General features: G+C 43.2%; 1 protein-coding gene across 5 annotated transcripts in view; it reads left to right on the top strand.

Annotated features, from left to right (window-relative positions):
* The window catches only part of NLRX1 (NLR family member X1), a 74,062-nt gene that overhangs the window by 16,035 nt on the left and 40,134 nt on the right, over positions 1-17,893 (top strand). For 2 of the 5 annotated variants that reach the window (XM_083162708.1, XM_083162709.1), the window contains exons 2-3: positions 15,191-15,367; positions 15,509-15,597. In XM_083162708.1, coding sequence (XP_083018834.1) covers positions 15,234-15,367; positions 15,509-15,597 — 223 coding nt within the window. In that variant the 5' untranslated portion in view covers positions 15,191-15,233. Of the gene's footprint in view, positions 1-1,978; positions 2,037-15,190; positions 15,368-15,508; positions 15,598-17,893 lie in introns of those variants that run through there. The other 3 variants (XM_083162707.1, XM_083162710.1, XM_083162711.1) reach the window with 3 other exon arrangements.

Here is a 17,893-nt window from a genome sequence, read left to right as displayed (position 1 = left end):
GCCACTGCTGCTCACCAATTTAAATTCTTTTTAAATCTCACATCAAGTACCAATTTGTAAGTGAGCTCTTCCTTAAGAGTGCTTCCAAAAATAGAAGTGGGTACAGTTTTGTTTTTATCAATGAACAAAAATGAAAAGGGAATTAACAGAAGATTAGAAATAATTGCTGATTTTTTTTTTTTTTTTTTTTAAATAACCACATGAACTCTTACATATGTGTTATTTTAACACATAAGGGGGCAGATGTATTAGGTTCTGGTGAAGTGATGATAAAGTTTTTACAAAAAGGAAGGTGATAACTAACCAGCTAATCAGGTCCCAACTACCATTTTTGTTCAGCACAGGCCCCAAATGATCATATATTGTGAAATTATAGGGGTCAATATTGAGTGCAGGATCAACTTCACAAATGAATGTAATGCTGTGTACACACGGTCCGATTTCCTTTCCGATGTTGACGATATAGTCAACATCGGATTGGCATCGGATCAACATCGGATGCAGATCGCAAGGGTTTTAACCCTTGCAATCCCGATCCGATCCCGATGCGCGTTCACGTATCGGAAGCCAGAAAGTCTTGGCTGCCTTGTCTATATAGTGCAGATCTGCACTATATAGTCAAGATAGGATGAAAATCGGATGTGCCTTAAGATCCTATCCACGATCCTATCTGATCAGATCGTGGATAGGATCTTAAGGCACATCTAACGTGTGTACACACCATAAGAGAGAACACACTTCCTCTTTTAGGTGGTTGGTGGTGCTCTCAGAGTCTGAAAACTAAATATATTGTACAAGTAGAACAGAAGACTCTTTTTAGTTGGTGTACTCTTAGATTGATCATAGGGTATATGTGTATGTGCTCTGCTGGAATGTATTAAAATATAACTTATATTAAGTTGTAACTAAGTCTATATGGAGAAGATACCTAGAGAGAAAATAAACCGATAAGCAATAAATTGGAAACCATCCAGTCAGACAACTAATGGTTCCAACTTTAAAAACATGTGAATAAATTAAAGTTTTGATTGTCCTGTGCCCTGCATGTAAAGTTTTGAACCCACTGCATGTGCAATTGTATGCCGTTATAGTCCGCGCTCATGGCCTATATGGGGGAATCTGGGGCATCTCCTCCATTGTGCACAGGATATCAGCCCACAATATTTGAATCAAATTGCATAATCAAACTATTGGTGACGTAAAGGAACCCTCCCCACTTGCATTGCAACTATTTGTCTATACATGAGGTTTTAAACACTAGGGGAAAATTACTAAGATGGGCAATTACCGAATGGGATCGGCCATATACAGATGGAGCTGCTCTCAGCCAGTCTGCCAACTCACAATATCGCAGTTTCTGGCAGAATAGCGGTGGCGGGCGAGCCTTCCATTGCTATGCTTGGTGTACCTCGGTGCAGGTTTGCTGGGGTTGGTGCAAGTTCAGGGAGCGGTAAAGCAGAGCTGCACTGTGCTGGAAAGCCTGCCGCTGAAACTTCTGCTGGATAGTCCCAAATGGTGGGCGCGTCTTGTGCGCCACATCTCTGGCAGACTGCAGACCTGGCACATGACTATAGTCTCACTAGGTCCCCGTCTAAAGAGAGCAGCTCCATCTGTATGACTCAAAAATACAAATGGAAATTAGGATAAATTTACTAAGTTGTCGTATTCTCCTCATTTGCATTTTCCGATGTCGTAGCCGTTCGTATCCATTCATATTCGTCAGCTGTATTTACACTCACCAAATACTTACCATGCGTCAGCATCTCAGATCAGTCAGATCCTTGCAATGCTGCTCTGTGTAAAAAAAAATTGGAAAAAAAATAAATAAAACAGCATGTAGACTCCTATGGGCAGTTCCCATCATACACGCCTATGTTAAATATTGTCGGTACATGTTGGCAAAAATAAAAAGTGAAAAAGCCATGTTGTTGTTTTGACTGTCATGCTAGCCATTGTCGACCCTAATTTCCTTCCGCAGGTAAACCTATGGATTCTACTGGACAAGAGGACAGGCCTACAGTGGAATCCATAGGCAAGTATGTATGAGTGATTGTAGACTGTATTCAAGTTTTATTTTTCTTATATATGTGTGTGTGTTATTTGACTATTGGTTTTGTTGTAGAACTAGTGGGTCCCTTAGTGCTGATGACATCGAGCACTATGGCCACATACGGCTGTGTTCTATCGATGTCGAATGCATTTATATACAGCCGAATATTTCTGAACACTCAGCCGCATTCGGATGATGGTAAAACATAAGATGCAGCGTTTACAGCCATATAACAGAATGGGTATGAATGCATGCATTTGTACCAATTCAATCTTAGTAAACTTCCCTTTTAATAGTGAACAGTGACCGCTGATGAACCCAGTCAGCTAAAAGACACCTTCGGAACCCCAGATTAAGCACTGATACCTGTGCATCTTTCTTACTTATCACACTCTCTCTCATCCCCGACTTGAGGAATGTCCCTCTGCAATGACCTATGATAACATGACCTCTCTCTAACAGGGACAGCAGAAGAGTGCCTTTAGTCAAACCATTTTTTTTTTTAAAACATTTTTTCACACATTCTTTTTATGAAGCACCAATTATGTGTTTATCAAATGCAAAGGTTTAAAGTATCTATCTGTGGCTTTGTTTATGCTGTAAATCAATTTCTGCTGTTCAAATTATTATGACTGTTTTTGTGTATTGCTGGCAATGACGGAGATATCCAGCATCGCTCATTACGCTCTCCTACACACATCGTTTTGTGTGTAGGGCCCTTTATTTCCACCAGTAGGGTGCTGAGCAATTAATGTATTTACGTAGGCAGGGAAACACAGTATTTTCCTCAGCGTCGCTTCATTGTAAGCAGAATTACAAATGCCTTAACGGAGAATGCCTGTATTACATTTAAGAATGCCAGTGACCTTTTATATGTCGGGCACGGGACAATATAAACTTTAATTCATTCACAAGTAGGATCCAATCTGCGTCTATAATTCACAAGCTCCAAGTGGACTGCCTATCTGTTTTGTTTTGTCAGAACCATTACAGTTTTCTGACCTGGATGGTTTCCAGTTTCTTGTTTGTCTGTTTATTTTCTCTCTGGTTATCTTCTCCAGATAGACTTAAACTCTTTTAGCTACTACTTAATAAAAAGTTATATTTGAATAAATTCCATCAGATCACATATACCCTATGATCAATCTAAAGCACCATACACACACACACGGCTTAGCGACCACATTACTGAGTGTTGCATTTTTGTTAGCGAACAGTAATGGTTGCTGATGAAAAGAGGATTTTTGTAAGAACTTCCCTTTCTCTGAATCCATCCTGGTGACACAGCTCAACCATGGGATGTACAGTAGGAGGGTCCGAAGGAGCCAGGCACCTATGCTAAAGCTTTCAGAGGCAGGCTCCTCCCTTCTGCATCCCAGCATTCCTCAGTTCAACTTCCAGAGAACACTAGTATACATTAACTCAGTACAACACCTGAACATATTAATATGCACAATCAAGTAATTATAACCATCATAACATGACAACACCTGAAACGGCATTACTTACTGAGTGCAAGGGAGGGATCGCTGTGTCACCAGGATGGATTCGGACAAAGGGATTCCAATGGTTAGTTCTTACAAAAATCCCCTTTTCTCTTTCATCCATCCTGGTGACACAGCTCAACCATTGGACATTCAAGAGCCTTTCTTTTGGGAGGGTACGCTAAGGCCCGCAGTTCTCATCACTGCTTTTCCAAAATTAAGCATCCTCTAACGCAGACTCATGGAACCTGTAGAATTTATTGAAAGTGTAAACAGAGGACCAAGTGGCAGCACTGCATACTTGCTCCGCCATAGCCCAATGGCGCACAGGCCAAGAGGCAGCAACTGACCTGGTGGTATGAGCATTAATTCTGGAGGGCAGTGGTCTACCTACTTTAGTGTAGGCAAAGGCAATAACCGACCTTATCCATCGAGCAATGGTCTGCTTTGAAGCTGGCCAGCCTCTCTTGTGAACATCATACAAGACCAATAACAAGTCAGTTTTACAAAACTCCTTCACTCCTGTCCACATAAATGCGCAAAGTGCGAACCACATCCAATTTCTTTAATCTGTCCCTGTACCTCCTCAGGAGGACTAAACACTGGAATCACAATCTCCTGGTTTAAATGAAAAGAGGAAACTACCTTAGGCAAAAACTTAGGAACTGTTCTCAACACAACCCTATCGTCATGGAACACCAAAAACGGAGACTTGCAAGACAAAGCCTTTAACTCTGTTACACGCCTTGCAGACACGATCGCCAACAAAAAAGTTAATTTCCAATTAAGAAACTTTAGGTCAGCCGACCTTAACTGTTCAAACGGTGGTTTCCGAAAAACAGATAACACCAAAGATAAATCCCAAGGAGCCACTGGTTGTCTATAAGGCCACTCTCTTCTGGAAGAAAATGGACAAGGCCAACCAACTGCACCTTCAATGATTGAAGGCTTAATCCCAAAGAATATCCATCTTGTAAAAATTCCAGAAGTCTCGAGACTTTAAATCTAGAAGTGTGAACTTTGTCTCTTTCACACCATCTAATGTATGTCTTCCAAACCCTATAATAATTAGCTACAGAAACCGGTTTCCGTGCACTAGTCATGGTTCGGATAACTGCATCTGAGAAACCCTTCTTTTTCAAGATAGAGGTTTCAAGGGACAGGCCTGATGAAGGAAGGGCCGTTGCCGGAGTAAAGTCTGGTCGAAGTGGCAGACACCACAACGCCTTTGAAAAGCTCAGAATGTTGGAGTACTGGTGGGAAGACATATGCTATGTTGAAATTCCAGGGTACTGTCATGGCATCCACCTCCCATACCAACAGATCCCTGGTCCAAGCACAGAATCTGGATATCTGACAATTTTTGTCTGGGCGCCATTAAGTCCACTTCTGGGAGTCCCCAAAGAGCCACAATTTCCTGGAACATTTCTGGGTGTAACGCCCATTCTCCTTCCAGGAGATCTGCTCTGCTGAGAAAATCCGCTCCCACATTCCAAATTCCTCGAATGAACACAGCAGATAAGGCTGGTACATAGGCCTCTGCCCACTCGAAGATCCGAGACCCTTCCAGCATTGCCATCCTGCTGCATGTGTCCCATTGGTGATTCAGGTAAGCCACAGCTGTGGCATTGTCTGACTGGATCCGAATGGGGAATTCCCTTAGAACTTCTTCCACCTGCAGCAGTGTCTTCCAGGCCGCCCGCAGCTCCTGGACATTGATCGGTAAGGACGTCAATCCCATGACAGATTTTCCTGCAGCTTCTCTGCTAACTCTGCTTTTGAACAAGAGGTCGTCCAAATACGGGATAACAATTCCCCGGAGCCTGAGTGCTGCTGCCATGACGCCATAATTTTTGTGAACACCCTTGGAGCTGTCGCCAGCCCAAAGGGAAGAGCTCAAAACTACAGGTGTAAATCCCCTATCGTGAAACGTAGCAAAGACTGATGTTCTTCACACATAGGCACGGGCAAATAAGAGTCTTGAATATCTACCAACGCTAGGAATTCTCCCGGTTTCAGGCTTGAGAACTGTTCTCAAAGATTCCATTCTGAAGTGATCCACCCACAAGTGGAGATTCAGGGACTTCAAGTTCAGAATTGGTCTGAATGAGTTATCCGGTTTGGGCACCAAGAAAAGAATGGAGTAAAACCCCTTCTTCCCACGGTACCGGAACTACCATGCCCTCCTCCAGGAGAGAGTTCGCCGCCCCCAAAAGGGCCTTTCTTGAGCGTGCCTCCCTGGGTAAAGGTGTTGTTTGTTCTTTTAATCTTTATGTACATTTTTATGTAAATAAATTTAGCTTTTTACACAATGATTGTTTCCTCCACATATGTTTATGTTTGAAGAAATTTGGAGGAACGCTGAAAAGGAATCTCACGTTAATGAGCGACCCCCAGTCGACGCTATAATCTTTGACCTGAGGAAAGGCCCCAATACGGTACGGGCACCACATTATATCTTTGTGACCTGTATGTTTTTTACTTAAGGAAAATCTGCACCATGAGATTTTATTTTTGTCTTATATTTGAGGAATAAATCATGAGCAAAAAACTACAAAGGAGGAGAAGGAGTATTCACCACAAATAAGACTTCACCTGTTTTGTTATATTCACCTCAATAGGAAGCGCGAGTTCCTACTTTTTTTTTTTTATTCTTGTTTGTCCTATTCTTTAGTAGGTGGTACTACAAGTTACCCAGCAGCATCTAAGTGGTAGCGCAGATTTTTTCTTTCTTTTTTTTCCCCGCAAATCTTCCTCTACCTGACTGTCCTCTGGAGGAAGCACCCCCTCTAAAGGAGGGACGAAAGGACGAGCGAAAGGCAGCAAACCTGGAAGATCCCTGTTTGGCTGCCAGCATGGGAAGAAACTTACTCTTTTCCCCCCATAGCCTGTTTAATGAGAGATTCCAATTCAGAGTCAAAAAGCAACTCTCCTTTAAAAGCCAATGCCTCAAGAGACTTCTTGGATTCATTGTGGGCATCCCATGCTTTAAGCCATAAAGCTCTCCTGGCCATCACAGAAATAGCTGACACCTTAGAAGCTATTTTGACTCCCTCTTCTCCAGCCTCACAGGTATATTACGCCGTCTTTAGCTTTTTAGCCAAGGCAAATGCTTCAGAATTCGGCTGCAGTAAAGCACACAGGGAATTTGCCCACGCCATCATGGCCTTAGAGACCCGGGCAGAAGCAATAATAGGCCTCAGAGTAAATCCAACACCTTCAACAAACTGCTTTAAAGCATTCCTCTAACTTCTTTTCTACTGGGTCCTTTAAATGCAGCACCCCCTTGCACAGGCAAAGCAGTAATTTTAGACAGCCTATCGACCGGAGAAACTACTTTTCCCACAATTTTACATGCTCTTATGGCATGGGGTACAGACTCAAAAACCTCTTGGGCATAAGGAGTCTCTTTTCAGGCATTTTCCACGTCCCTCCCAGCAATTCCTGCATGCCTTCATCAGAAGGAAAAGTGACTGCATTTCTGCAGTCTTGTGAACTCTTGAACACTCCCTGTTGTAGAGCCTTAGCCACCTAGATAAATGTAATGCCTGCTTAACAGCCAAAATGAAATAATCAACACCAGGGACAGAGGATTCAATTTCTTCCCTCTGATCCCATGACATGTCTTCCACACACTCCCTGTCCTCCTCAGAGTCTATATTAGAGATAGGTGGGGTTGATAAAAGATTTCTGGGAGACACCTCAGACTCCTTAGTAAACTGCTTCAGAAAAGCATTAATCTTATGCACACTGTGAGCAGTGTCCTGCATTGCCTGTATAAATGCAGGGGCCCCCTGAGCGGGAGGAATAGAACCAACAGAAGGTTGTGAGGATGACAATGGCCTGGGAGATCTCACTAACTCATCTCTCTGTTCAAAGCCTGTACTAAGGGTGGCCATACATCAGAAAGATATTGTACCCAATCATACAATCTCAATTGATTGTAAGATGGATTGTATGCAGATTGCGTGCACATCTTGTGTACACAATCAATCAGCAGATGGATTGTATGATGGATTGTATGCAGATTGTGAGTCCAAAAACCACCCAAGGACTGCCGGGGATTTCAAGGGAAATTGTACACAATCATGAGCGCAATCGATCTTAAGATCGATCTTTCTGATGTATGGCCAGCTTTAGTCAGATACAGACCTTCCCAGAGCAGCTGCACATACAGGCTCTGGTTGCTCAGCCCTCTGGGCTTGCACCACACTGGGCACAGATTCGCATGCAGGGCAAATATCCCCCTGGTCCATCTGTTCAGCAGTTAATTTTAACCTGCAAAATTTGCAGTTAATTAACATGGCCGACGCTCCTTCCCCTAAGACAGCAGCATTACACCTTTCTGTCATGATTTTTAACACCATGCACTATGTCAGGCGATTGTACTAAGGCATTATATACCCGTGTACTTTTCTGTCTGCTGTTTGACCCTCTGTGGTCACCGGGACTGGCGTCTCCTCAGAAGAAACTTGTCACTTTGTCTGCAGGGAAAAATCACCTTCCAGCTCTGCACAGTGTGGGATGAAAGGGCGCCAGGGCAGAGTGAAGGAAGAGACCAAAGTCCTTGTTACAGCGGGATGGGAGGCTCTTTGGTGCCTTTTTTTCCCTGTGAGCTGCTCCTGCTGAATGTTTCTTCCATTTCTTGTGTCTCCCCTTCAATTGGGGCCATATGGAATTGCCCAGCAGCGCCTGCTGCGCTGTCAGTGTGAGGAAACTTCCCCTGGAAGCATCACACTGTGCCTGCACTAACTAAGATTTAATATTAATAAAAAAAACAAATACCCTAGCTACTCTATCGTATGGTTGCAAGAGCAGCCCTTCAGCATAGTACCCACTCTGGTGGGCACCTAAAACGAACTGAGGAATGCTGGGATGTAGCCTTTTCACCTTGAAAAGGCTGCTAAGCGAAATGCGTTGGTGTATCTAAACAGAGGACACCCACCCCTTGGATTAAAAATTTGGTTTCATCATTTGTGCCCGGACCAGCTTCCACAGACCACCCCAGCAACCGTAGAGTTTTGGGACTTTATCACTCTCCATCGCACCAGGTAGTTCCCCAGACCATCAGGTGGTCCCTGGTTAAGGAGTAAATACATCTTCCAAGTCCCTGCCACCGTGATTGGTCTCAACAAAGTGGAGTTATAGGAACGGACACTGGACACCTCTATCCGGGACTCTCTGGGTGACTATCCTTGTTTACACAATCCCCTTTTGGTACAAGCTATTTTATTATTGCCATTGAGCTCATTCATTTAACCCCCCATTTGTTTTTAATGTATATTGTATTATCTTAATGTATTAAATCCAAATTTATATTTTACACCTGTTGCATGTGTACACACGCAGAGCAGTTTCACACCACCCTCTTTTTCTTTTTTTAAATAATATATTTATTGAATTTTTTCAACAGATTTGGGGGAAGGGATACAGAAAATGAAAAGGGGAAGGGGGGAGGGTGCTAATACACATTAAAAGTAACACAAAGAGAAACCAGTGTAATTTATAATCTTTGCACATACATCATGTTCTATACATACATAGTAGTACTGAAAGAGTAACAGGATGGTCCGTAAGTATTATGTGGAGCCCACACATATTGCTGAAATTCTCTAGAACTTTAACTCTCGGATACTGGGGAGTTTAAGAGGCTAATAGCCACAGAAGTACTATTCTCCACTATATGACCCGCGTCTTCCCTATATGTAGTCCACCCCATCCACTTTACATGTATAGAGTGAGGGGAGGAGGAGTACTGCACCCCTGCTGTCTCGAAATTGTAGTGTTTCTGAACTTTATTACAAATCGAGGCCATATTAGGGATGCTCGCTGATCTCCATAACTGGGCAATAGCTGCTTTTGTAGCTATCAGAATGTGTCCAGGGACATAAGATTCGTCTGTGGACAATTGTCCCCTAAATAGGTGGAGTAAGGCCGTTTCCGGGTTGGGTTCAATCATTTCGCCTATTATCTTACTAATCATGCTAAATACTGACTTCCAAAGGGGCCTCAACAGGGGTCACTCCCAAAATATATGGAAGATGGTTCCTATTCCCCCGCAATTTCTCCAGCATGATTTAGAGATATCAGGCCATATTTTATGTTGGCGTTCCGGAGTGTAATACGCCCTGTGGATTAATTTGAAAAACATCTCAGCGTGGTTAATGCATCTCGATACTCTAAAGCATAACTTATATATCAGGTCCCATTCCTCATCCTGCAAGGTTCTTTGGAAGTCTCTCTCCCATTGGGCCTGAGATTTAAGTTTAGGCGTGTTGTTCCGGTTGACCAGAAAGTTATACCACTTGGATATTCCTCCTTTGTGGTTGGGGTTGCAGAGTAGCTTCTGGGTCAGAGGGGCAATATAAGGAGACATATTCGGTGAGGTAAGTGATTTGGATAACCAGCTTCTCAACTGTAAATATTTATAGAAGTCACCTTTAGGAATATCGTAGGTTTCTTGTAAATAAGTAAAGGGGGCTAGGTGACCGTCAATATACAAATCGCCTACCTTACTCAGGCCCCTAGATATCCAATCTAGCAGATTTAAATTAGGTATCAAGCTCATTACCGACCTAAGGGTCAGAAGGGGGGCAGGGAGGGTAATGTCTCCTCCACCAGACATACTCTCGTGCCAGACCTTCACTGTGGTCCCTATAGCCGAGTTATTTATATTCAGTGAGCGGAAAGAAGAGGACGGCATCCAAAGTAGATCATCTAGACTGCAAGGCCCTATGTATGCCCTCTCCGAACAAACCCATGGTTTGGGGGCTTCCTGAGTAAACCAATCTTTCACTTGACACAGGAGACATGCACGGTGATATTGTTCTAAGTCCGGGTATGCCACTCCCCCAGTTAGTTTAGAACGTATTAAAATGTTTTTGGCTATTTTTGGTTTTAGGCCTTTCCAGACATATTTAATAAGTGCCCTATTAAACTTATTATACATGGATTTTGGGAGTAGTCTAGGGATTGCCCTGAACAGATCTAAAAGTTTTGGCAAGAGTACCATCTTTATTGCAGCTACACGGCCCAGCCAAGAAATTTCCTGTAGCATCCAGTCTCTGGTTAGGCCTTCAAAAGCCTTTAGTAGGGGGCCGTAGTTGCAGTCTAACCAGTCTGCCTCACTGGCCAGCTGGATTCCCAGGTATTTCAAAGATCTAGATTGCCAGGCGTACCTATATTCATCTTTAAGTCTAGACAACTTTTCGGGCGGGGTAAAAAATGGGAGAACTTCTGTCTTGCTTGTGTTCAGCTAGGAGACGGAGGAATATTCTGTCAAGACGGCATGTAGTACTGGAAGGGAAGTTATTGGGTTCAAAATACATAGCAAAACATCGTCTGCAAATAGGCAAATCTTATGAGAAAGGCCTCCTAGTTCTGGACCGGATATTAATGTTGTACTTCTAATTTTTGCCGCCAAGGGTTCGATTGCCAAGGCAAAGATCAGAGGGGATAAAGGGCACCCCTGTCTTGTGCCATTGGTAATGGAGAAACTTGAGGAGAGGCACCCGTTTGCGAATACCTTTGCTGAAGGTGACTAGTACAAGGCCAGGATGGAGTCTAGTATTCTACCTGTGAACCCAAACTGGAGCAGGACGGCTCTGAGGTAGCCCCAATGCAGCCTGTCAAAGGCCTTTTCTGCGTCCAACGATAGGAGGAGCATTGCTTCCTTTTTCTTAGCGCAGTGTTCTAATACATTAAACATTCTACGTGTGTTGTCGGGGGCTTGTCTACCAAGCACGAAGCCGACCTGGTCAGGGTCAATAAGAGTTGGTAGTAGTGGACAGAGCCTGTTGGCCACCATTTTGGCGAATAACTTTATGTCAATATTGAGTAAGGCAATAGGTCTGTAGTTCTGCACCAAGGAGGGGGATTTCCCTGGTTTGGGGATGGTTATAATCTGCGCTGCTAACATTTCTTTGGGGAAGTCATTTAGGTCAGAAGCTTCATTAAAGACCGCTGTTAAGACTGGGGCTAATTCCGTTTTAAAGGTTTTATAGAAGTTTGCTGGGAAACCGTCTGGTCCCGGAGCTTTATCTCGAGGCATGGAATCTATTGCCTTTGAGACCTCCTCAGGAGACCAGGGTTCATTAAGGGCCTTACAGGCCTCAGGGGACAGTCTAGGTAACTTCAGATCCCTAAGGAATTTTTCAATTAATTCTGTTTTTGGTTGGGGCGTGGAGGGGTCATTTTTGAGATTATATAAACTGGAGTAGTATGTGGCAAATACATTAGCAATCTCGACTGGGTCTGTGACTTTCTTGCCCTTATCCGAGGTTATGTTGTGGATTTTTTCTTTGGCTTTCCTGCCCCTCAGTTTGCGTGCCAGCAACCTGCCTGCTCTGTTCCCCAAAATATAGTACTGCTGGTTAAGTTTTTTAATATTCTGCTGGACCTCTGCTAGGGAGAATTTGTTTAATTCCTCGCGTGCACTCATCAGGGATTTAAGTAGAGCCCTATCTGTGGGATTAGATTTATGGATTGCCTCAAGTCTCTTTACTTCAGTTTCCGCTTCTACAAATCGGATGTTATACTCTCTTTTTAATTTTGCAGCCGTCTGTATTGCCGTGCCTCTGACTACCGATTTAAGAGCGCACCAGTGGTTGAATACAGAGGTCTCCACTGGGGAGTTTTCACTCAGATAGTTCTGAAGTGAGTTGCTAATCTCTTGGTGCGCCTTTGGGTTTGTAAGGGATTGTCTACCTAAACGCCATGGCCCGGGCTGGGCGCTCCTCTTACTGATGTCCCAAGCTATAAAGAGAGGGGAGTGGTCTGACCATGTCATAGGGAGGATCTCAACTTTACTGAACGCTGGCAGTGACCATCTATCTGAAATAGCCATGTCTATGCGGGAGTAAGTATAGTGTACATGTGAATAGTAGGTGTAATCCCTTACTGACGGATGTTTAGTCCGCCAGACATCGTATAAATCAAATTCTGCTAGGAGCATTCTAAGGTTTTTATTGGATTCTGTCTGGGGTGGATTAGGCAATACAACTGGTTTTCTAGTTCTATCTATAGTGGGGTCTAAAACTGTATTGAAGTCGCCTAACAGTAGCAAGGCTCCTCTATTATGTTTTTGGGTAATTTCTAATATCTTACGACAAAATGCTAGTTGTTTAGAGTTTGGAGCATAGCAATTGACTATAGTGACTTCCACATTGTCTAGTCGCCCTATTAATATTAGATAGCGGCCTTCTGGGTCAGTAACTTGTTTGGATAGGGAGAATGTACAGTCTTGGGATATGAGAATAGCTACCCCGGCTTTTTTGGCCGGGCCGCACGCCATGTAACAATGTGGGAATTTTGCGTTGGTAAAGAGTGGTGGTGCCGACTTTTTAAAATGGGTCTCCTGTACTGCCACAACTTGAGCTTTGAGCTTAGAAAAGTATCTCAAAGCCACTTTTCGTTTGTGAGGGGAGTTTAGCCCCTTCACGTTCATAGAGATGATGTTAACCATATTTAAAGTACAATGTGGGCTGGGTCATGTGCTGTGGACTTCCCACAACATGAGCCATCACATAGATCTGGTTTCTAAAGTGAGAACAGTGGAGGTAGGGGAGGGTAATGAACAGGAGGTATATAAAAATTAAAGAAAGAGAAAAAGGGGAAACTGAAATGCTCCCTCTTGGGAGCACAATGAGGTGCCAAACCATGGCAACCTAGCGGGGAGATGGTCAGGAGGAGAGAACCACCCTCCCGCACCCCAAAAAGTTAACAAACTCAACAAATGTCTGCCGAAATGAGTCTTAACGCCTACTAGAGTTGTGATTTACAACCTTATTTCTGAGGTACATTAAATTGTAATCAGTAACCCACCATATAGGATATATAGAACATTGCTGAAGAAGTGTAAAATTCACATATTAAACATTTGAATAAGGCCTGTAACGTATAAAACAGTCATATTTATGGCAGAGAAGTTGTGGTGCTTGTGAGTCGATAAGCAGGTACAAGGCTGGAGCCGAGTAATTACTTCCCTGAGCTAATCACAGCCCAGTCCTGCTGAAGGCTGCGTTCAGGGGAGGTCGGAGGTGAAGACCCAGCGATGTTCCATTTAGAAATAAGTTGCAGTCCATCCTCCAAAGAGGATACCGCTATCGTGGAGCCATCTTGCGAAATCAGCAATTTAGTAGGGAATCCCCATCTGTACTGGATATTTTCTTTTCGGAGAATAGACGTGATTGGAGAGAAAGAGCGTCTCTTAGCTAGTGTGGCTTGGGACAGGTCTCCAAATACTTGTATGTGGCCCATGGCGGCGTGGGAGTCTTCCGAGGGTCTAGCGGCTTTCAGGATAGCCTCCTTTATGTGATAGTAGTGCATACGTAGCAGTACGTCTCTAGAAGAGCCTTCCGGGGCATTTCTGGACCGAGGTAGCCTGTGTATTCGATCTATCAATAGGTCCGCTGCATTGGTGGATGGGAGGAGCTTTTTAAATAAATCAGCTGCAAAGTCGTTGAGACTGGAGTTTGAAATATTGTCAGGGATTCCTCGGAGTTTTATATTTTGTCGTCTCGACCTATCTTCCAGATCAGCAACTTTGTCTTTCAGGATCTCCATTTCAGCCTGTAGCGAGTCATGGTTGGAGATCAGATCATTGTGGGAGTTAACTACCTCACTCATTTTGTTCTCGAGGTGATCTGTACGACCCCCGATATCGTCTATTGTCTGTTGAAAGGCTTGGATAGTAGATCGAAACTCTGCTGCTACTTCTGATTTAAACTGCTGTAGTAGGAGCATCATCACCCCCACCACCCTCTTTTTCTATACATCTATCTATTTGGGCTTGACCCCCGAATAAACCAAAACTGCATCTCTAGGAAACCCACTCTCCACAGGCACCTGTTTGTTATGTGAATCTGCCTTTTTCAATGTATTTAATGTCCAATTTTTGGCACACAAATGATGTTGGCTCTTGAGCATACCTAAAAATATTTTATGCTCTTTGTCTCTGACTGGTTGGCCACCTCAGAGTGTTAACCCCTATGGTGCCAGCACAAATGCCTCTACATAGCGGCTAGGGGCAGTGTTTCCGGGTCTGTACGGTATGAAAGGGGTATTTGTGATTTATTGGGAACATCTTTTAGTGATTAGAAAAAAACACCTAACCATTAATAAATATGCGAGGAACCTAATTACCTATTTTATTGTTCTCTGGGTGAAGCCCGGAGTGGAGAAGCTGGTGTGCAGTTTGGGGGGTGGGGATGAATGTTGGCTTAATTTACATGATTTTAGCCACTCCACGAAGTGCCACATTGTTACATTTGTCTCTGCAGCCATTAGAGATGCATGGTTACGATGAGGATTCAGGAGACTTGCCCACCTTTCCAGGGGGCCAGCAGGGCCATACGATTTTTGGGAGCCTTCCTGCCAACCTGGGTGGGTGTGCAAGTCCAGTATGTGTTATTTCTATGTAGTAGATTACTTTCCTGACTATTTCATGTCAACATTGGTAATACAGCAGATGCACAAAGATGCATGCATTTAAGTATCATTTTTGTATTTGTTAACCATTTGATTATTAGTACAGTGAACTTTCAGATGGAAATAAAAATGTGTGACAATTTTTTTAGTTTATCAATATTGTGCATTATTACAGTATATTACGATTCTGCTGGTTTGGACAGTAATGTTAGAAACCTTGCTTTCCTAGGTGTAATGCGTTGCTAGATTTCCTGGCTTCCATTGCAGGAAACATGCAGTGCCGGTGCTCTGTGTTTCGGTTGGGGATATTTGGACCAAGGAAGAGTCTTTTCGCAGAGAAAGTAAATGGAACCCAAATGTGTCGGCAACATATATGTCGGTCTGTACTGGACAGAGATTCTTGCAGGTGAGAAAAAAAACATTTTTTATTGTATATTAATGCTTTGAGTTTCTTTTAGCAGATATTTTGTACATCTCTCACAGATGTTGGCACTCAAAAGGTTAAGAAATGTGAACTGGATTTATTTCTTAATGTCTCTTTCTCTAGGACTTACTGGCAGAGGGTCCCGCTACACAGACCACATGCATTAATCTGTTCCTCTACAACTTGGAGGAGATTGAGCAGGTCAGTAGAAGGTAAGAAACTGTCCAATTTGACATCAGTTAATTTCCTCCAACTTCTTTGCACCTCATACTCATCAATGAATATAAAATAAGGAGGATTCGGGCCTGGTGCTTTTTGCAAAAATTAAATAATTGCAGTTATTTCTGTTCATTGTTTCTGCTATTTTGAGCCAAATTCCCGTTCTGGTATTCACCATACCGAGCCCGAGACAGTGACACCATTGCAGGAGCGTTATTAGTCAACTAACACTCCTGTGTCGGCAATGCAAACATAACTATACAATTGTCTGCCAGTCACCCTATGTAAGGAAAACTGATAGAAATTGCATTGGTGTGTAACTATTTTACGTGTGGTTTCCTAGAGTGATACTGCTTTCATAGTGGAACTCCAGAGGGTGCAGGGGTGGTGCCGTATAAATAAACGATAATAATATCAGACTTGGCTCTGCGGTTAGGTAAGGTCAGCTAGTCTCCCGCACAGCAAGCCAGTGTGCCGGGACACCTCCACAAACTCCAGCAGGCTCATTATATTGGACATCACGGCACCCCTCATATTGCTTAATAAAGAGCTGTTAACATCTATCGATCTGACCACATGGTCAAAATCAAATGTTATTCAACAATAACATTTTCCATATTTTATTTATTACAACTACTTTTTATAATATTATTTTATTTATTTTTATTTGTATTTTCATTTTATTAAGTCCCTTTCGCTATTGAGACACATTTATGGCACAAATTTGGTCTATAAAATACAAGTGCTCAATATACAGATCTTTTACCAGCATCTATATTTCAAATTGAGCAGCTAATAGAAGCGCAACCCACACTCTTTCTTTTCCATTAAATGTGAGATTCAGTTTAAAAATGGCAATTTGTTTTCTGCCTTTTCTGCAAAAAAAGCGATTTAAGAGTGGGGCAGGAGAATATACCATCCTAGATCCCAAGCAAGCTAATACCCCTTTCACATCGCAGTTTTAAAACGGTATATTGCCGTTTTTTTTCCATTTTAAAACGTTTAAGGCTGCAATGTGAAAGGTCTCAAGGCTCTGACCCGTTTTAAAGTCCCATTTAAGAATATCGTGTCATTACCCATTTCTGCAATGTGAAAGCAGTATCAGATAGCAGAACCATATAGAAGGCTGTTAGTGGGTGTAAGGCAAAAGGTGTCAAATGGCTGTTAAGTGCATTATTATTAATGGTGGCAAAATTGTAGCTATGAAGTATTTATCAAATGAACGTCTTCACAGCAATTTGCAATACAGAAAAATATCTTTAAAGTGATTTGTCAGATTTTACAGATGTGACCTCTTGAGTGGTTTCTGCAATTTTTGTATGCAACGCAGCATGGAACTTGCGGTATAGTAGGGTGCATTGGTACACACGCTCCCGCTATTGCATATACTGCAATGGGAGCCGGCTGTGATGCGTAAGCACGTGGTCCGGATCACGATACCGGTACAGTAAGCGGTACTTGTGTAGTTTCACGGCGCCGCCGCGCGCGCACTCTGTGTATGAAACTTGGCAGCTTGCCAGACGCTCTGTTTAACTGTGCGCGTGCCGCTCTAGCTGTTCTCAGCGCAGCGCGTGGCTGCTTTCCTTATGTAAGCTACGTTATCAGCGTAGCGCTGGCCAGCAGCAGCGCGCGCTGACAGGTCACTGTGGTTCTTGTAGTTCCACAGTAAAAAGCCATGGGGGGTGCCTGGATTCAGACGCAAAACCGTTTGAAACTAGGCCAATTGTAAAAGAAAAAGGTTGTCGATGCGCTCTGATAAGCTGCTCGATAGGGAAGGGTTAAGCAATATGGTTGATAAATCAAGCGCTTGTATTATTGTGCATGCCGGAAAAAAACTGGGATGAAAAATAAAATAAGATAAAATAAAGGAAAATTAAAAAATAATGATAATAGTAAGAATACACTATGATATACAAAGTGGTTTGCTTTAAAAATGTTTACAGCTCCTTCTGGAGCTCTTGGAGTTTTTGCCTCTGTATATGGGATTTGGAGCGCACTTGGTTGTAATTTTGGGGTGATTTCCCGGAGGTTGCCGTTGGTAATATTCGGGAGCGTTGGTTTCCCTAACTTTCCCTAGTCTTACCTCCCCTTGTGATGTTCTTCAAGGTACCGGCGTTTTTCTCCGTCCCCGTCTTCTTGCGCTGTTCAGCGCGGCTGCTAGACTGAAACCGGAAGTCGCAGTCCGTGCTTCCGACAGCGGCGAGTGTGCTCTTCTCCTGCGTCCCTCTCTCCAACGCGTTTCAAGCGTGGCGAGCGGCGGCGGTACGCGTCCTACAACCTTTTCATACC

This window comes from Crinia signifera, chromosome 19 (assembly GCF_055691185.1).
Source record: "Crinia signifera chromosome 19, ASM5569118v1, whole genome shotgun sequence".
NCBI classification, from domain to species: Eukaryota; Metazoa; Chordata; class Amphibia; order Anura; family Myobatrachidae; genus Crinia; species Crinia signifera.
This window is presented reverse-complemented; position numbering and strand designations above follow the sequence as displayed.